Below are 21,986 nucleotides of genomic sequence, written 5' to 3' on the forward strand. Positions count from 1 at the left end.
ATCATGTTATTTTTCCATTTTTCCTAAATATGACGATGCAATATTCATTTTTATGGCTAACCCGAGTAAGCATTGGAGAAGTGTTTTGGATCCATCCCTCATTTTCAGGTATTTGCTGCAAGAATGAGGTTATGGAATGAACAATCGTGCCGATCGGTCTAAGAGAAGGATGAAAAAAATTATTGTTACACTCTATGTGTTGTTACAGACATTGATGCTACACCGCGTTGGTGTTACAGATTACTGTTGTTACACCCTGCGTGTCATTACAAAGTTGTTGTTATCCAATTTTGTTACATCCCAAACTGTTACTTGACTGCAGGATGCTATTACACCGTAGCTGGAAAAGTCGTGGGTACTATTCCATGCAACAACTATTGGAAGTTATGAACTGTCTATTTAGAAAGTGACAGATCTAAACGATTATGATTTTAACCAATGTATTTGAATAACATTCGTATTTAAGAACTATTATAACAATTTATATTTTAGGATGAGCATGAGAACTGTGAGATTCTCATGATTGATATCTTCCTAATTTTTGGGTATGCAATTTCTATAAGAAAAAATTAATCCCTTAGGCATGGGGGATGGATAGAAAGCACTGTTATTTTGATCTTGCAACTTTTAATTTTTTTTAATATCAAAGACTTTGCGGTGATGTTTTTGTTTCCAACTTGACTCCTTGACTAACCTCGTGTTCATTCCTGCACCCCTGCGAGGAAGGAAGGGCCCTTGTCTTTAGCGGGAACTGCAAAGGTAGAGTAGTTGTATATTATTGTTTCTCTCTTTTACTATATGTATGGTTTTATATTGTCACTATATAATATATAGAATATATCTGCTTCAGTTCTAGAATTATATTATGCTGTTACACAAATTTGATTAATAGAATGGGAGTTGACCAACTGGTGTAGTTATGAGTACAGTGTGTGGCGCACATTTTCTCTAATAATTGTGAAGTGTGATTCCATCTCTATAGACTGTTTTAATTTCACCATGAATGATTTAGTTTCTGTAATTGATTCAATGACATTCTTCATTGTTTTCCATTTTCACTCTTGGATGTAGTGTATCAGCATAGATAGTGCAAACTCCATTGAAATAACATATTTACTATGGGTTGACAATTAAATGGTTGCATTGTTGGTAAATTAGGATTGATTAATATAACACTACAGTACCTTTTTCCTATCTACCTCCCACTATTTCCAAACTATGAACTCTTTTGTTGGTATTCAACTAATTTTTGTACCAACCAAGCTTCACATCATATTTTTGGTCCCTCTAGCCCTTTTCTCTGTTAACCCTATGAGCTTCATTAAGATAGAGTCATTTCCCCCTCCAACTAACATTATGGAATGATGGACTATGTGGCATTCTACACCTTTATTTGTTATAAAAGTTACCTCCTGAGCCCCTGCTTTCCACCTATCAACTCCTATATTGCACCTACACTCGTTCGTAGATCTTCCAGCACCACCTGAGTTACACTAGAGAGAACAACTTCCTACACCCAAGTGTTTATCATCCAATTTGCACTGAGTCTGAGTCTCTCCCCTTCTGTTGCCTTCCAAAACTAGCCCCGACACTCTATATTCACTACTCTATCTGGACTACACTCCAAATATTTTATCAAATGAATAAATTAATAAACTTGACCATTTTTTTAGCAATCCATGAAAATTGACAATGTTCCCTAGAAATAATAGTAACATTAAAAAATTGATGCAATTATTTACTGAACCACCACGAGAGCCAAAGTATTGGAAATGACGTGGAGCTAGCCATAGGAGAAATTAGCGTAGATTCTTGGATCCCTCTAGAAATTTACATTTAAGCCCCTGTTCCTTAACCTGAGGTTTCCGCTGCCTCTAAGTATCTTTTGATGCATAACCTCAAATATTTGTAATGTATAAGAGCTCCAACTCCAATGATTTTTGTTAGAGATAATGGAGAATATCTTAGAATAGTGAGTTGGTTCACGAGACCTCAGGATAGGAATTAGTTTATATTTTTTAGGTTATGGTTCTAAGTTCCCTAAATTTGTGATTACTATATTGTGTAATGTACATGAACAATGTAGAGTGTTTTGAAGAGCCAGACTCTTCTGGTTCAGACTCTCTTTCGTAGAGATTACGAGTGGGTTTCATTTTATTTAATACACAACATTGCATTTTTATTATGGTATCAGAGCGACAAGGTTGAGAAAACCTATTCACTGAGCGAGGAACTTGCCAGGTGTGCCTAATGCAAAATTGTCGCATATCTTTGAGGAAAAACCGTGAAGATCACACTATAGACCTTATGTGCATTTTCATTTTTTCGATCGGTGTAGATATCAAGTGTACATGTGCAAAGATCTTCGTGACTCCGTGGTGGATAAGTGCAACAACCATGGTGAGAGAAGCCGAGAGAAGGTTGCGAGGTCAGGGAAACAACACAACAAAAAGAGGGGTTGCATTTTGGCAATGGTTTCCAAGAGAAGGCTGCATAGAGGCCAAGATAAGGCTGCGTGGAGGCCGAGATCTACCTAAAGAACACTAGAAGAAGGTCATTGAAAACAACATTGAAGATCAGCGATCTCTGTATTTGATACAGATCTGGGGTAAATCTAACATTCTTTTCGCTTGTCAAATTTGTTTTAATCACCAAGATGAATAATCAGATGTTTGAAGCATGCTTGAATGAGCATAACAACCTTGATGGCTCTAATCATGCGAATTAGAAATTCAAGATGCAGACTCTGCTAGAAGTGCAGAGTGCATGGGAAATTGCAAATGGGGATGAGGAGAAGCCAGTAGTTGGATCAGAAACAGTCCCCGATTATGAGAAGCATGAGGGTAAAGCAAGGACGTTGCTGAAGATGTCAGTGAAAGACTACATCATACCACATATCAGAGAATGTAAATCAGCAAGCGAAATTTGGGGAATTTTGAAAGATCTATATGAGATCAGGAATACAAATCATCTTTTGTTCCTAAATAGCAAGATCTTATCCCTGAAGATGGAGGAGAATGAAACAGTTGTTGCCTTCATAGCAAGTATCAAAGATCTGAAGAACAAATTGGCAGACATTGGTCTTACAGTTGAAGATATAGATCTTGTAACAATTACCATGAATGGTGTGACTGATGACTACCAAATGTTCATCACTAGGATAAATGCGAGAGAGAAAATCCCAAAGTTTGAAGAACTGACAGGAATACTGATGCAAGAAGAAGAAAGAAGATCAACTCTGAAGCCCTAGAGTGTCGATCTTGCATTGATGGCAAAAACGAACTTCTATAAAGGAAAAGGAAATCCGCAACAGCAAAATGGAGGAAGCTCATAGAAAAGACCAAATCCAACCCAAGTTATGAATCCGAATAGAAACAACTCTATAATTAAGTGTTTTTATTGCGGAAAACTTGGTCATATAGCTAGAGAGTGCAGGAAGAAGAAATATCATGAAGAAAAACAGAGGCAGAAAAGACATGCAGGTCATCTCATGAATGATAATCATGAGCGAAATTTCAGATTGCTCATGGTAGATCGTGACGAGAATGTTGATGCAGACATATGGTATGTAGATTCAGGAACATCAACACATATGACAGGAAACAAGCAATGGTTTGAAGATTTTAAAGAAATCAACAACGGAGCACAAATCTACCTAGGTGATGATAGAAGTCATCAGATCAAAGGATGTGGGAAATTTTTTGTCATTTTACCTAATGGTAATGTAAGACAAATTTATAATGTTATGTATGTGCCCGTATAATAAATAACTTGCTTTCTGTATCCATGATTACAGATCAAGATATTAAAGTTGATTTTTTTAAATCTAATTGTTATATTAAATATCTTCTAGATGGCATGAAGACAATTGCTACAGGAATTCAAACAGGGGATCTGTACAAATTGGATGTAAGACCAGCACTAGTTCGAGCTTTAACAACAGCAGGTTTGACTACAGAAGAGTTGTGGCATTAAAGATTTGGTCATATCAACTACAATGATTTGTTGTTACTTCAAAAAAAGGAAATGGTAAGAGATCTTCCTATGTTAAAACAAGTGCATAATGATTATGATGCCTGTACATTAGGAAAGATGCATAGAGAATAATTCTTTTTTCGAGTAGAGAAGAAACAGAAAGATATACTTGAATTAGTGCACACAGATCTTTGTGGACCCATGCAAACAAAGTCATTAGGAGGTGCACTATATTTTTTACTATTTATTGATGACTGCACAAAGTTTTCTTGGGTATATTTCTTAAGTAAGAAAATTCACACATTTGATACTTTAAGCAATTTAAAAATATGATTGAAAAGAAAAAAAGGAAGCAGATAAAAATTCTCCGCTCCAATCAAGGGGGAGAATACAGGAAGGATGAGCTTATCAAGTGTTGTAAAGATCATGGAATATTACAGCAATTCATAGTACCCCATACTCTTCATCGGAATGGAGTAACAGAAAGAAAGAATAGAACACTAGTGGAATGCACTAGAAGCATGTTGAAAGGTAAGAATCTGTGGAATGGTTTTTGGGCTAAAGCATTGAATATTGCAGTTTACTTAAAGAATAGGAGTCCTACAAAGAGTCTTGAGTTTAAAACTCCTTATGAAGCACTATATGGATTTAAGCCTACAGTAAAACATTTAAGAGTATTTGGGTGTAAAGCATTTGCCCATATTCCAAAGGAAGACAGAATAAAACTAGATTCAAAAGCCATCAGATGTACCTTTATAGGGTATTGTTGACAGTATAAAGCTTATAGATTATTTAATCCCTCTACTCACAAGATTTTTGTTATTAGAGATGTCATATTCCATGAACATGACCGTGAAGAATCCGAGAAGCACAATGAGGAATGGGATATTCCGTACTTGTTGGAAGAATAAAGTGAAGAAACAGGAAACAATCAGCATCAGCAGTAGACAAAGGCAAAAGATGAACAGTAGCAACAACAGAATCATATACAATAGCAACAACAACAATAACAGCAGCAACAACGTGAAGAAAAAGAGAATGATGATAGGACAAGGTTTGAGGCTACCCCACCACTTAGGAGATCGGGTAGGAAAACTCAATTGCCTCCAAGATATAGGAAAATGCTTTTATAACTAGTATGAAAAATATTGTTGAACCTTCTAGTTATAAGGAAGAAAATGAATGTAGCAAATGGAAAACAACGATGGAACAGGAATATGAATCAATAATTAGAAACAACACCTGGGAACTGGTTTAACTTCCTAGAGGGAAACAAACCATAGGTTGTAAATGGTTGTATAAACCAAATATTAATGCAGATGGAACTATAGACAAATTAAAAGCTAGATTGGTAGCAAAGGGGTATTCACCAAAAGAAGGCATTGACTATGAATAAACTTTTTCCCCTGTAGCTAAACTTAATACCATCACAATGTTGATTGTTTTAGCTACTAAGAAACATTGGACGATTCATCAACTAGATGTAAAGTCTGCATTTTTAAATGGAGAATTGAAAGAAGAGGTTTATTTAAAGCAAACCGAAGGGTTTGTCCAGAAATGGAAAGAACATTTAGTCTGTAGGTTAAAGAATACACTTTATGGACTAAAGCAAGCACCCAGGTCTTGGTATGAAAAGATTGATTCATTTTTTCTACAATTTGGATACAATAAAAGCAAAAATGACCATAATCTTTATACCATGCATGATGAACAAGGGCGCATAGTGTTGATTTCTTTGTATGTAGATGATTTGATTATTACAGGCGATGCTACATATTTGATCAAAGAAATCAAGCAACAGATGTCACAGGTGTTCGAAATGAAACACCTTGGTGAATTAAGATATTGTTCGGGTCTTGAGATCTAGAGAGATTCAAGAAAAACATTTTTTCCGAGGGAAAGTATGTCAAAGGACCATTAAAAATATTTAGGATGGATCAATGTAAGCCTGTAGCAGTACCATTACAGCAGAACATCAAACTGCAGAGTGAAGATGGCTCTAAAGAGACAGATGCGACACTTTACATACAGCTGGTTGGGAGCCTAATCTACCTGACCACTACTAGACCACATTTGGCTTATGCAGTCACTGTGCTAAGCCAATATATGTCCAAGCCACTTGAAATTCATTGGAATGAAGCGAAAAGTGTTTTGAGATATCTACAAGGTACTGTAGATTATGGTATTATTTACACTGATTCCTCTGTGACAGGATTTACAGATTCATATTAAGCTGGAAATGTGGACAATCACAGATCCATAATAGCTATGCATTCAGCATTGGATCCAGGGTGATTACATGGAGTAGCAAGAAACAAAACACAGTTTCCTTGTCTTCAGTGGAAGTAGAGTATCGAGCTATGTGTGTAGGCAGTTTGGTTGTGAATACTTCTCCAGGATGTTGGGGAAGAACAGAAAGAGGCAACAACGATCAAGTGCGACAATGAAAGTTCAATCAAACTTGCCAATAATCCGGTGTTTCACAAAAACACTAAACACATTGATACATAGTTCCACTTTGTCATGGAGAAAGTGCAATCAAAATAAATCCATTTGGTATATTGTAATACATGTGATAATGTTGCAGACTAAGCCTCTTGTAAAAATCAAGTTTGAAATGTTTAGGAAGATGTTAGGCATATTTGTGAACCCCTTCTCCATTAAAGGGGAGTGTTAGAGATAATGCAGAATATCTGACCTCAGGATAAGAATTAGTTTCTATTTTTTATTGTGTAATATACATGAACAATGTAGAGCATTCTACAAAGCCAAACTCTCATTGTTCAAACATTTTATTTAATACACAACATTGCATTTTTAGCAATTTTTGCCTAACTTTTCTTCCACTAAGTTGCACATGTCCCGATTCGTCTCCATCTCCATCTCCATGCTTGTACAATAACCTCAGCCCCGTTGTAATACTTAGATGGATGCTATTAATAGCAATTTCCTCCCAAATTCAAAACCCAGTTGTACAACGCTCCCGTGTGACATATTTACGATTTCTTGCATATTTATGGCATGTGGAAGACTGCGTTGCTATGTTTCTCAGCCTATTGGACATGTTTAATGATTTTATATGTTATTTTTGGTCATTTTTTATTTTCAAAGAAAAACTAGAATGCCGATAGTCTATCAAAAGAGAAAAACTAGACAAAATTTGGTCAAAAGATTTTTATAAATAAAGAAAATTGGAAAATATTTTTTCTGAAAAGCATTGTAAATTAGCCCATATATCATAAATTAGAATCAAATATCTTCCCATGTGGCAGAGTCTGACCATGGTAGAAGATTTAAATCAACCCATTGATGTTTGTTTCTTGCAGTCAGGTGGAAATGTGTTTTTACAAGTGGAATCCTCGGAAATGTGATGACTTTTAGCATCTGATCGTCAACCTGAAAGTGGAATCCTCGAAATGTGATGACTTTTAGCATCTGATCGTCAACCTGAATAAGAAGCTCAACGTATTTCCCAAGAACAAATGTCTATTGAAGTGCTGTCTTATTCTTTTTTATATGCATTTTGACGAGACTAATGTTATCTTGAGCAAAATCTAGGTCAATAATTTCTTAAAGCCGAAAGTACTTGTTTCAGAGGAGGAACAATGTAACACACTTCATCACCAACCATCCAAATTCACTTGTCTTTTGCCATAAATGACCATGCGGGGCCAGGTTATTTCCAACGACTATTTGCGGAGATGATAATTGCTTTACAGAATGTGGAAATGCTAAACGCAAGGAGATGCAAAAGAAATTAAACTAATAACTAAAATTAACTAAAATTTGATTGGAATAGTTGAAGTGGCTACAAGATTATATGATCTTGCCTTGGAGGTGATGGTCAAGTACGTTAAAATGGGGCAAGGCTACATAGCTCTTCCGAGTGGGAGAATAAAATTCTTTCATTCCAGCACCATCATTCACATACGGGATGCATGTCTTTTACGAAAACCCTAAGAAAGCACTAGATCTACAGCAACGAAAGAGCATTAGGGGTCCCACTCCGAAGTCACAATAGTAATCTGGGTTATAAGGAATGGACAGAACTGAAGAAAGTTAGGCATAATGAAATGCAAAAAAGGGGGAGGGGCAAGGGGAAAGGTGAAAGAGTACCCATATAAGAAACACTATAAAAATGTGGTTCCCAAATTGTAACTAAGAAGACAAGTGTGTTTTTTTAATTCACACAAATATATTATAATTAAATAAACATGAATTGTATTTTCATCCAAAAGATGCATGTACATTAGTGTAGCCATATAAATTAAATTGTAAATCTTAATAAGGAACAACTCATGATAAACATCCAAACACTTATCTCATGATATATTTCACATTTCCAAACATTTAAGAATATTCTCAAACACTTATCTCATGATATATTTCACATTTCCAAACATCTAACAATATTCTCAACCATAGATATTTACTCCCAAGATACTACAAAAATGTTTCCATGATAAATGTCCAAACACTTATGTTGTGATATATTTAATATTTCTAAACATGTAACAACATTTTAAACCATGGATATTCACTCCGAGATAAAAATTGTACGACATATTAGAAATGAAACTTTCAGCTAACAAGTGAGACAAGCTACACCTAGACAGTGCGCAAGTAGTATTACTCTATTCCATTATCCATTGAATCCGAAATAAATAAGATTACATTTAATTTAGGGAGATCAAAAGTATCTCCTAAAAAATAGGAATTAAATCTAAACTAAGATACAAACACAACCCTAAACAAACTTAAATCTAAACTAAGATACAAACACAACCCTAAACAAACTTTCTCCGTTAATTTCAAGTCTCCCTCTTAATGGAGAAAGGATTCACTTGCACTACTAACATCTCTCTAAACAATTCAAATTTGATCTTCCCAACAGGCTTGGTAAAGATATGAGGTGCATAGTTACATTTTCACAAGTGTTAAAATATTCAACAATATTCAAGAAAAATTCTCATTGGACTAAACCTTTTCTCTAATAAAATGAAACTAAGTTTTTATGAAAAACATGATTATTTCCCAACTTGATTGGACTTTCGTTGTCACATTTAATCACCATAGCATCATTTTTTTCTTCTCCTTCATCTTGAAGAAGTCTTCTCAACCAAATTGCTTTACAAGTGCCTGCACATACATCTTGATACTCTACTTCTACTAATGATAAAGATAAAGTAATTTTCTTTTACTACTCCAACAAATGACCCCGAACCCAATATTTAAAGCATACCGAGTTATAGATCTTCTATCATCCAAATTTCCAGCCCAATGTGATTCTGAATATCCTATCACTTTAACATGAAAAGAATGAGTTCATTTAATGCCAAAATTTATGGTTCCTTTAAGATACCATAAGACACCTTTTGTTGACGTCCAATGGTTTTCAAGAGGTTTTTTCATAAACTAACTCAACACATTGAATGAATATGCTAAGTCATGCCTAGTTGTAGTCAAATAAATCAAACTTCCAACTAATTGTTTGTACAATTAGTTGTAGCATCCACCTCTTTAGAACCATCATCACTCTAAAATTTAACATTTTGTTCTATAGGTACTCACACAGATTTACATTGATCCATTTTAAATTTCTTCAACAATTCCCTAACATACTTTCCGTGAGTAACAAAAATCTCACCAACATCCCTCCATACTTCAAGACCTAAAAAAATAATGCAGTTCTTCAAGGTCCTTCATTTCAAATACCTATGACATCTGCACTTTAATTTCTTCAATAAATTTCACATAATTTCGAGTAAGAATTAAATCATCAACATATAAGGAAATCAACACAATATGCCCCTTTGAATCAAATGTGGTATAAGGATTTGGATCATATTTTCTTCTCTTATAACCATGTTGTAAGAAGAAAGAGTCTATTTTCTCATACCAAGATCCAGGAGCCTTTTTCAATCCATACAATGCCTTTTTTAATTTAAATACAAAGTGTTCCTCCCCCTTTTTAATGAACCCTTCACGTTGTGTTAGATATACTTCTTCTTTTAAATCTCCATTTAGAATAGCATATTTTACATCTATCTCGTGTAAACTCCAATGGTACTTTGTAGCTAGAGCTACTAACATCCTAATAGTATATAACTTAGCTACAACAGCAAAAGTATCTTCATAATCAGTTCCTTCTTTCTATGAGTACCCTTTGGCCACCAATCTAGCTTTATACTTGTCTACACTAACATATTCTTTGAACTTAGATTTATATAGCCATTTACAACCTATGGGCTCTTTTCGTTTTGGTGGTTCAATTAGTTCCTAAGTTTTATTTTTAATTATATACTCATACTCTTCTTTCATAGTTGCCCTCCATTTTTCATACCAATTTTCTTCGTTATAATTCATGGGCTCAACAACATTTAAAACACTATCCCTAAGAGCATAATCTTTGTACCTTTTTGGTAAGTGAGCATGTCGTCCTAATCTCGTTGGTAGCATACTTACCTCAATTCTGTTCAGTGTGATTTCTTGGTCACCTCTGAGTGGACTTCGACTCTTGAATGTGTCCACATCACTAGATTCCTCTTTCTCATGTTTTTGTTGTAAATGATTATCATTGGCTTCATCATTACTTTCATCAATCACTAAAGGCATGTGCCACTCCTCATAATGTCTATCCTTATTCCCTTCATTAACCTGTTCATGCAAGATAACATCTCTCCTCGTAAATACGTTGTGAGTTGATGGATTAAAGATCTTATATGCTTTGAAATCAGAACAATACCCTACAAATACGAATTATATAGCTTTAGCATCCAATTTCTTCCTATTTTCCTTTGGAATGTGTGTAAACACTCTAGAACCAACTACTCTCAAGTGATGATCTGTAGGTTTAAAACCATACAAAGGCTCAAATGGAGTCTTGAGATCAAGACTCCTAGTTTGACTTCTATTCTTTAAGTAAACTCAAGTACTAATAGCTTATGTCCAAAAACAATTGGAGAGGTTCTTTCCTTTAATCCTATTATGTGCACACTCCATGAGATTTTTGTTCTTTCTTTTTGCAACCTCATTCTTTTGTGGAGTGTGGGGTATTGTAAACTATTGTACTATTCCATATCTCTGCGATATTTGATGAAGTTTCCAAGCCTGCATTAACCCCCCCCCCCCCCCCCCCCCCTCCCCTTATTTGAGTGGAGGATTTCAATGAATTTCCCTATCTTCTTTTCAACCATGTATCTAAATTATTTAAAGTACTCAAAAGCATCATTGTTCCTATTGGACACCTAATCCTCTATGGGTTGGTGTGGAATGTGAATAGCCACCGGAGTCCAAGAGACCCCTTGAAATATCAATCCAAGGGTCACACCATGTACTATAAATGTATATCATGTCAATAATATCTTCAATCTAATTATTATCGTTCACATTCATTGTTTAGATTCCATGTATGTTTAACATGGTATCAGAATGTTGGTTGTGAAGCAGGATTGTGATAGCCTTTTAGGATGAATGAACAATGTGTTAAATATGTCATTTCTATGCATTATCCTTGGTGATTCATACACAAAGTTGAATGGAAGGTTGGTTGCGCATTAATTCATTTATGTGCATCGAATGTGTTGAGTATTGTCATCTCTTTAATGTATTGCGTCTTCCTCCATCAATTCATCTTTCTAGTAGAAGACTTCAACTTCTTGCCAGTTTTGGAAGAGTTCAAGGAATTACATTAAGCATTCCAGAGTTGGTGGTCATCCTTAAACCATCACAAATTGAGACCTCCATTTTCAATTTGAGGTTCTCCCTTTTATGCGGGGTGAGACCTCCATTTCAAGGTTGTAGTTTTCCCTCTTCAAAACATTAGGATCACTTCCTCTGGGAGAAGACCTGAGCTTCATGCTAGATTTGTAAGAGTTTTGGGAACTACACTAAGTGTTCCAGTGTTGGTGGTCATCCTTAAAGAACCACCCTTATACCAACATTTTAGAGAGCACAGTCAGCCTAGTGCTCCCATGGAATATGAGTGATCATCCATGAAAGCAAGACTATATGCAATGGAAAATTAAGTGTACGTATATATGCATTGAAAGCTCATGTAATGTGCAACGTTTATAAATATGAGCAGAGCATTCAAGTACTGGTATGCCATAATTCTTTCTCGGAAATCATGTTTGTATATACTGGAGGAATATGTGGTGCGTTGGTTCTATGATATGAAAACATGTTAAAAAAAGGGTTGATATATTCGATGAGTTTTTAAAATGGCCGATATATATCAAATGGTTGTCCCGAGTCCCTTAAACACATCTCCTCGTGATATTTGAAAACAAATTTCATGGAACAAGGCATTCTACTTTCTCCAAATAGCAGAGGAAACAACCTCTTCTCTTAGGAAGGTCGCTCTCTAGAAAATAAGAGGCATATATTTTGCATTGCTCACACTGGTGGTTGTTTTTCCAGGAAAAGGAGAGCGCTCCTTCTATTAAAAGCATTGGATTCAGGCACTACCCATGACTTCCTATCTCTTGACGGAGGAAGAGGCAATCTAGTAATTTTGGTTTGGTTTGTTCTTGCTGACCAACATATAAATTGAGGTTTCTATAAGTTATATATTAGCATGGATTGTTGTTGCATATTCTGCTCCACAAATATGGAAATGAACTTACTGAACATAAATATATCGAGCGATGGACAGCTGCAACAAAACACCGAATATTTGTCACCCACTATGAAGATGAATGTCTCTGAGGTTTGAAAATTACAACCACTAGCCTTCGGATTGTCTCTATGCCTTTGGATTTCCAATTTGGGCCTTCAATATTTGTGATACTAATAGATTGTCTCTCTACCTTCGTATTGTCAATTTGGACTATACATTTAAATGCATTATATTCCTCTCAACTTTGTGTTGGGTTGAAACTCTTTTCGGTTGCCATTTTCTCTTATTTACACCAAGGTTTTTTTCTCTCATTTGCATCTCTGTCATTACTATAATCCATATCAGATCATCGATCTTATCGATAATGGCCAAATTTTATGAAATATTAGATTTTTTGAAAACTATAATACACTATACAACTAATGGCGCGATGAAAATCAACAAATCATCTCTTGGTGACATTAGAATCTGTCTACAAAATGCACAACAGAAGATTGATTTTTTGCAACTAGAATCTGAGTTCCAACGAGATGAGCTTCAGAACAATCCTCTATTCAATATTAAGACATATTCCCATCAGCGGCAAGAATTTGAAGTTGAGGTTGATTCAGTGCCCAGTTCAGGAGCAAATTTGCATGCAGGTGCAGAAATTCAGCCCCTACTTCCCAAGTCGGTCATGAGACCTTGGGAATAGCTTGTCCATAACAAACATAGAACATTTATTGGATATGATAAGAATGATTCCTTTCACATTCCAGATTACTCAAATCCCATCCAATTTTAGAGTGTTGGATTTATTCATGACCATTCACCTTCAGTTGTTTCAGATTCGGGTCCTCTTCCATAACAGCCACAACATATTGTTAAATCCCAATATTGTGACAGAATTGGCCATGTGAAAGATCATTGTTTTGATATTCATCCATGCAAACATTGTGGTCAGCGTACTCATTCTTCACACAGATGCTTCAAAAACAAGCCTCCTGTAAGAAAAAAGATTCATCTTGGATGGATTAGTTCTTGGCAATGGGCTTCAACAACTAAGAATATATTTCAGTCATATGTCAAAGTTTCTTCTATAATATTAAAAGGTCTTGCAGTTGAGTTTTCTCCATTTTCTCACCTTGTATCTAACGAGGGTATGTGGTGGTCATCTACAAGTTTCAAAGCCACATCAAGTGAGCCTCAGCCACAACCTTCCATACCACATTTAGAGTTGTAACCATAGACAAATATGCACCTCATCATGCCTTTAGTTGATAATCAACGTTAAACCATCTATGTGGGGTTGAGACATCTCTTAAAAGAATTGGGGACAATTCCTCTAGCATAAGACTTCAACTTCTTGCGAGTCATGGAAGAGTTCCAGTAATTGCATTAATCATTCTAGAGTTGTTGGTCATTCTTAAACCATCAAAGGTTGAGACCTCACTTTCTAGGTTGAGGTTCTCCCTTTTTATGTGGGGTGAGACCTCCCTTTCAAGGTTGAATATTTCCCTCTTCAAAACATTAGGAGCACTTCCTCTAGAAGAAGATGTCAACTTCATGTCAAATTTGGAAGAGTTCCAAGAAGTCCACTAAGCGTTCCAGTTTTGGTGGTCATCCTTAAACCGCCCCCATTATACCAACATTTAAGAGATAACATTCAACCTAGTGCTGCCATGCATTTTTTGCACATTTTTTATTACAACACTCTTCGTGGACTCATACATACCCCTTTAGATTAAGGGGGTCAATGTTGGACACCTAATCCTCTATGGGTTGGTGTGGAATGTGAACAACCACTGGAGTCCAAGAGACCACTTGGAATATGAATCCAAGGGTCACACCATGTACTATAAATGTATATCATGTGAATAATATATGAAATCTAATGCTTATCTTTCACATTCGTTGTTTACATTCTATGTATGTTTAACTTTTCCTTCTAAGAAAGTATACCCAAGTATACCTTGTACAATCATCAATAAATAGCAAGAAATAGTAAGCTCCACCTAAAGACCTTATCTACGAAGGTCCACAAATATCACTATGCACAAGTTCAAGTATATATTTCTTTCTCCTATTTAAGTTAGAGGGAAATTCATCCTTGTGCATTTTTCCAAGTGCACAACATTCACAATAAATATGTTCATTTCTTTAAATAGGAAGTCCATCAAGCATACGTTTTTTCTATAGCGACAATAAATCATGAAGGTTGATGTGACCAAACCTTTGATGCCGAACATTCTCTTTTGTCATAGTCATTGAGGTTAAAGCTTTATGTAGTATGCTTCTAACATTCAAATTATATAGGACTCCAAATCTTAATCCTAATGCGACCGAATTCTAATTATCCAACAAATCCTTTACAACACAATAAGTTTTGAATTTTTCTACCTTTAAATTCTGATCTGTAACTATGGATACAAAGATCCATTTTTTTTAACTATGCACATACATGAAATTTTGGATGCGCCTCATATTACCATTAGGCAGTATCACACGAATATGTCCATGCCCTTTAATGTGATATGTTATGTCATCCCCGAGGTAGATGTTAGCACCATTGCTAGTCTCCTTAAAATTTTCATACCAGTGTTTATTACATGTCATGTGAGTGGATGCTCGGGAATCCACAAACCATGTTCGAGCTTCATCATCTCAGCACAAATAGCAACATCAGACACAAATAATTTATGATCATGATTCAAATCTTCACCAGCAAAATGCCCTTTATGCCTCTTGTGTCTATGTTTGTTTTCATCATTCTTTTTCTTATAGCAGTCTCTAGCAATATGACTAGTTATGCCATAGTAAAAACAATTAATTCCTAAATTGTTTTTAGAAGATGAAATAGCTTGAAATGAATTTTTCTTAGATTGACCACTACTTTTATTTCCTCCTCCTCCTTTCCCTTTGAAGAACTTCTGCTTTGCCACCAATGCCATATCTGCATTCTGAGGCTTTAGATTCTTATGTCTCTCTTCTTCCTGCATCAAAATCCCGGTCAACTCTTCAAAGGAGGGAGCTTTCTCACTAATTGCAAGCCCTGTAATGAACATTTGATAATCCTCTATCATGCTATTTAAGGTAATCATGACAAGATCACTGCTAGATACTTTCGCCCCCATGTCACCTAATTTGTCTTTCAGTTCTTTAATTCGTGAGATGGATGCAATAACATTCATTCTCTTCCATCCTAATGAAGAGAATATTGCTCTTAAGAAATACACGATTTTTATTTTTTATTTCATAAAAGTCCTTGAGTGTCACCGAAATCTAATTGGAGGTTTTGCAGTCTTGGATATGAGGGATTATGTTGTCTTTTATTGACATTTTAAACAACACCTTCTCTTTATTTTCCCTCTTTTCGCAACCTTGAACTGATGTGATTGTGGCACCAACGACTGCAATCTGCTTTGGTCAATCTCTGTTTGAAATTTTCCATGCATTAGAACCCTCGAGTCATGTTTTCAACTTGAACTTGGAGTTCACATAATTTGACCCATCAAGCTTATTCGTCTCATTAAGGCATGTCTCTGAAATGTGATTATTCTTTGTGACAAAACAATTTCAACAACACCTTTCTTTTTAACTCTCGAGCACAAGGAGTAACTCTTCTGATCAATAGATCCACTGAGCTAGCTCTATGGAACCAACACCACATCAACTAATGCAGTCAAAATATCTATGGATCCATTCAACCGATCCAGCCAAGAATTTCATAGAAAAAACAATAATTTCACATAAACAATCATCTGCATAGTCTTACCTCACATAGAGCAGGTAGGAGAAAGTTTTCTCTAAGTCACCTTGATCTATCCATTTTTCATTCTTACTTCTTGCGCGGTTCTACACAATTTTCCTTTAATAAAATTGCGGAGACTCCATCTCTACCCTCTGAAGCAAACCCTATAACTTAGCAGATAAGATTTCATCTAGAAAAAAAAAAAGATCGCCAACTTGGTTGTGCTGCTCGAGTGATCTTTGATGGAACCTCCTCTAATCCACATGAGGATTCAATGCTGCACATCTTTGTGAAGATCTACACACCTGCATTCACTAGCAAAGGAGGCTTACTCACGCTCCAATCTTAGCTACTAGTTCTTTAGCCAAAAAGGCTCAACTCACCACAGACCTAGCTCACACACAGTTCCTTCTCTCGGAAGACAAATTAGAAATAAAACTTGCAACTCACAAGTGAGACAGTTGTACTTGGACACTGCCTATGCAATACTAGTGTATTCCATTATCCACTAAATCTGAAATAAATAAGATTACATTCAATTTATGCAAATCAAAACTATCTCTTAAAAAAAGGAACTAAATTTAAACTAAAGCACTTTCTCCATTAATTTCAAATATCCCAACTTACTACAACAATGGTTAACTTGTAAACGCCTCAATACCATCAACCAAGGATACTTTTTCATTATGACATATCAATATTAATTAATTTGAGATAAAATAGTACTTTGAAGCTCAATTCTTGTTTAGTGAATACTACTATGAATTAAGAAAAATTCATGAATTCTAAAATCTCGACCATTCATCTAATAATTAATAATAATTAAATTAAAATTGTGTAAAGTTCTACCATCCAATCTTATTATTATTATTATTATAAATATTAATATATATGTTATGCATATATACATTTCAAAAACATGGAAAGAGATTATCATCTATTCCATGAAGATTATTAATTTGTAAATAGGGATTGTTACAATAGCATGTGCCAATACCATGGCTTATCAACACCAAATACTTAAAAAATCAATGTTCCACCAAGATTTCGTGACGGGGGATGGGGCTTGGGGAGAGACACACAAGGGGGACTTGTGGAAGTACCGTCAAATTTTAACGAAATTTAGTGGGGGTGGGGGACAAAGAGGGGTGTGTGTGTGTGTGTCAATAATGAAAGTCTAAATATATTGATCCATACATAATTAAATTAAATAATGAAATACATTGATACATATTCATCATTCTAGAATGTACATTGATTTAAAAATTAAATTCAACATTCATCATTCTAGATTGTAAATTGATTTAAAATTTAAACTCATCATTCACCATTTTAGAATCTGATTAGTATTAATCAAAATAGACTATAGTAGAAATTGGAGTTTGAAGACTAGAATGGAAAATTGTTATAACTAAAACTCTCAAAATAGTAAAGAGTGACAAGTTACAAATCAGTCTAAGGTCATCAATTTCTAGAGTCAAGACTCTAGAGTTAAATTGAAAATTACAAGTGGAGAATGAGCATTGAAGGAGCGTCATGGGGAAGAATAAGAAACAATTAATTGGCAAGCTAGATAGAATTGCGTGATAAGCCAAGTAGAGGTAACCTTGTTAAGTTGAATGAGTGAGTTAGGGATTGCAAATTAATTTAGGTTTTGATATTTGTTATGCATTTTTCTTTTTAGTTTTATCTTTTTTTTATGTTGTTTTAAATTTCAATGGTTATTAGACAAAATTGAGATTCTCGGCTTGGTGTTCTTCATTAAGTTTGAGGCCCTCATACTTGATAGAATCCAATGGAAAAGTTGGAATCTCTGAATCTTGAAATCATGAAGCTGAATTCTGAATGGGATATGAAATTATATTTTCTCTATATGAAGTCTCATGAGGTTGGAACCACTTTCAAACATCCTGAGTCATTTCATGGTAATGTTAAAAATTTAAATAAAAGGATGAAAATGAAAGATAAAGGACAATGTCACCTTGTTAACATTACCATTAATGACATAGCATTAGTTGAGCTCTAAAGTTGAATATTAAGGTTTCTCACTCATAAATTATTGTTTTCAATCAAACTTAAGAAGGGATGCCTCACCCTTTGTGAAGGGGATGGTAAGACTCATTCTTTTTGGGGAGTGGTGTCCCCCACACTAAAAATGTCCCTTTGAGTCTCCCTAAGTCTCTCCAAAAAGAAGAAGTAAAGAAACTTTTAGGGAGACATGAATCATCCAAAGTGCTTGGAGTGCCATAAGTATGTGCACTCCCACCTTGGGAGACCCAAAAAAACATATATATAATTCATATATTATTTTAAACAAAATATAACAACTTTGAAAATAATATCAACTTTTAATATGTATATTGTTAAAAATATTCTTAAATATTAAGAGGAGGCTAAATCCTTTCCTCCCCTTAATTATTCAAAATTAATAGATATTTTTTATTATTCCTTAATTTTCATCTCCCAAAAATCTCTTCGGCTTCTCATGTCTATTCCCATTCACTTGAGGCTTCCTCTCAAGTGAATAATAAATAGGATAAAAAGGGATAAAAATACTTAAAATATCAAGTGCGAAATCCATACTAGTGTTTGGGTATGTGTGCGCGTTACAGAGATCTGAAATTATCGAGGGTTTCGGTTGGTTTGGAAGAAGAGAATGGAATGGATCGAAGGAGAAAAAGTGGAGTTCCGAAGCGACGGGCTGGGATACGAGGGAGCTTGGATTGAAGGAACAGTAAAAGCTCTTAGCGGAGGTCGCGGGTTTTGCAATATACAGTGCGACAAGTTTGTAATGAATAATGGAGAGCCGCTGGTTGAGAAGGTTGACGTGGACAATTTGAGACCTATTCCGCCACAGACGCAATTGCCTGTTCCTTTACCAGAAAAATTAGTCATAGAAGCCTACGACAGAAATTGTTGGCGGCGTGGCTTCATAGTCAGAAGGGTTTGCTGTGGGGAGGAGCTGTGGTTGGTCTCCTTACCCGACACACAATCTTTGAAGGCATATCCGCTTTCAGCATTCCGTCCCGCCCACGACTGGAATGAAGGAATCTGGACGTTGGTTAGCAAGGTTTGATTCCTCAATCTGAGGACCTTGGTCTCACGTTCCCAAAATGTTTTGGGTTGGCGGTTATCTGTTATCATTATTATTAAAGCTATTTATTATTACTTAAATAAAAATTTTGTTTAAAGCTATTTATTATTACTTAAATAAAAAAATCTGTAAAATTCAGCGCTGAATTAGGTATTTCTGATGGGGTCGAATAACTTATCTCTGTGCTCTGTTTAATCATAAAACTAAGTATATTGATTGTGAAGTTTTACAGAAAAAAAGTTAAATATACTTAGCAGATGAAGAAGCACTCTGTCCCATAAACTATTTTTGTCTCATAAACTATTTTTACTTTAATAAACTTGTTAAACTGAGCACATTATCATAACTATAAAAAAAAAATTCCTTACACGAAAAGTTCTTGTTTTCCTAGTGATATGGATGGTACCTATTCCCATAAATACCTTGACTATTTAGACCCATTGATATATAAAATACAGAAGTCCTTTTTTTTAAGGGAGGGACTAGTTCCTAAGAGAAGTGGAATGAGGCCCTCTTTTATTACATTTATATTTTATCAAATATGTTGACAACCATCAAACGCACCGACAACCATCACATCATACATTACATTCACAATAAATTACATCAAACATTCACTATACAACCAACATAAATCTAAAAACGAGACAGCCCACAGCCTCACCGCCAGAAATAAGATCCCGAGAATCCGTTGAAAGTATTGCATGTGCCAATTGTCACTCGGCAAAAAAACCTGTGCTCCGCTCTCCCTGCCCTTCACGCTGCTTATTTCATAATTAAATGTTTAGTCACCTTTGTGATTATATCGCTTGATAAATTGATCGATGGATGTATCTTGGTTCGAGTGTTTATTTTCCATTTTTTTTTTTAACGATATGAGTATTTTATTGATAATTGCATTATCACCCTTTAATATGTGATGAATAATTTATCCTGCTTGCTTCTTCGAAAGTCACTTAAATTTGTTGTAATCATTTATATTAAAAGGACAGAATATTACTAACTTTTATTAAAAAAAATTCGCAGCTTTAACAATTTTTTCGTTTTAAATTATCCGTAGAAATTAATCTTTTAATTTAAAATATTTATTTATAATAAATTGAAATGAGCACAGATCATTAAAATTCACTTTTTGTTGCCTTTAAACTCTTAATAATTGCAAATATTCTCTTATAATATATTTAACTTTCTTCATAAAATGTATTAAACGCCAACATGGCAGCGCACACAATCTCAATATTTTCACTTTTCTTTTGTTATTTCTTTTATACATGTGCCCTTAAATATCATGAACTCCCATGTACAAATAGTTTTTATAGGATAAATAAATGAAAATAGAAAAAGAACATAAACTAATACACAGAGCATATTGAAATTTCTAATTTTGGCATAAAACACTACATAAATCCTCCAATAAAACCTTTCCTAATATTGTTAGTTATTGGAAGTTGAACATTGTGTTTATATATATTAGAAGTATTTTCTATGTGGGACTATGTTATATTTTAGGGTGAAATTTTTTTTGGATTTTATATTAGGTGCGCTGACCTACCTATAGTTTTGTGCATGGATTTCATATATGGTTTTGGACATGATGGCCTTTTACCCATGGTATTTTGTAGATTTGGTCAAGGGAGCTACGGTTATGTTCTAATCTAGTGTTAATGGATTGTGGTTTATGGATACTTCGGCATGTATATATATGTATTGTAACTTTGAAAGGAATATAATGAAAAATCAATATGGTAGTCCTAGTTTTGGGATCCACGGATATTAAAATTTTAGATAAAGATAAGTACGTCAGTTTGTTTTGTTCTCTACCAGATTCGTGGGATAGTCTCGTTGTTGCAATAGGTAGTAATGCAATTGCCTTACAGTTTGATGAAATAGTCTCATCCTTGTTGTCGGAGGAAATGAGACAGAAAAATATAGAGGGTAAGAATGGTGATGCCTTGTCTATACGAGGATAGTCCTAGAATAGAAATAAAAGTAATTCCTCGAGTGGGAGATCTAAATCTAGAGGGATATTTGCATCTCCATGAAAACCTATAATGGTGTCCTGGAAATGCGAAAAGGAATGAAATTTCAAAAGGGACTGTAAATCTAAAGCTCCTCAAAAATGGAAAGGATCTGATGATGCTCCTTCTGCAGAAGTGAAAACCACCTTAGATGAAGGTGAGGATATGTACTTGGCTTCTTCTTCAAGTACACATGTAGATCGTGAAGTATGGTTGATTTACTCAAGTGCATCCTTTCACTTCACTCCCCATAGAGAGTGGTTCTGCGAGTTATGAGAAATATGATGGTGGTAATGTCCTTTTAGGGGATGACAGGAAGGCTAGAATCATTGGTCTTGGAAAAGTCAAGTTGAAGTTGCAAGGTGGATGGATTAGAACACTTCCGAGTATTCTGTATATTCCTGCATTGGCCATAAATATGATTTCTGTAAGCAAGCTCAATGATGCAGGTGTAAAAACAGTGTTTGAGAAAGAAACCTGCAAATGGTTCAAGGAGCACTGGTACTGATGTGCGGAGTTAGGATTGGAACTCTGTACAAGCTTCAAGGT

At 35.0% G+C, this 21,986-nt stretch overlaps 1 protein-coding gene across 1 annotated transcript; it reads left to right on the forward strand.

Moving 5' to 3' along the window:
- Positions 1-18,981: 18,981 nt before the first annotated feature.
- LOC149267404 (protein AGENET DOMAIN (AGD)-CONTAINING P1-like) lies at positions 18,982-19,401 on the forward strand. The gene has a single exon (XM_089411599.1). It carries the CDS (start codon positions 18,982-18,984, stop codon positions 19,399-19,401), a length of 420 nt encoding a protein of 139 aa, XP_089267725.1.
- Positions 19,402-21,986: the final 2,585 nt, after the last annotated feature.

This window comes from Pinus tabuliformis, chromosome 6, assembly GCF_031772625.1.
Source record: "Pinus tabuliformis cultivar Carrire ecotype Pingquan chromosome 6, CPIR1, whole genome shotgun sequence".
NCBI classification, from domain to species: domain Eukaryota; kingdom Viridiplantae; phylum Streptophyta; class Pinopsida; order Pinales; family Pinaceae; genus Pinus; species Pinus tabuliformis.

Excerpts from the sequence above, each read along its gene's own strand:
- LOC149267404 (XM_089411599.1), top strand. The coding sequence starts at position 18,982 with ATGGAATGGATCGAAGGAGAAAAAGTGGAGTTCCGAAGCGACGGGCTG.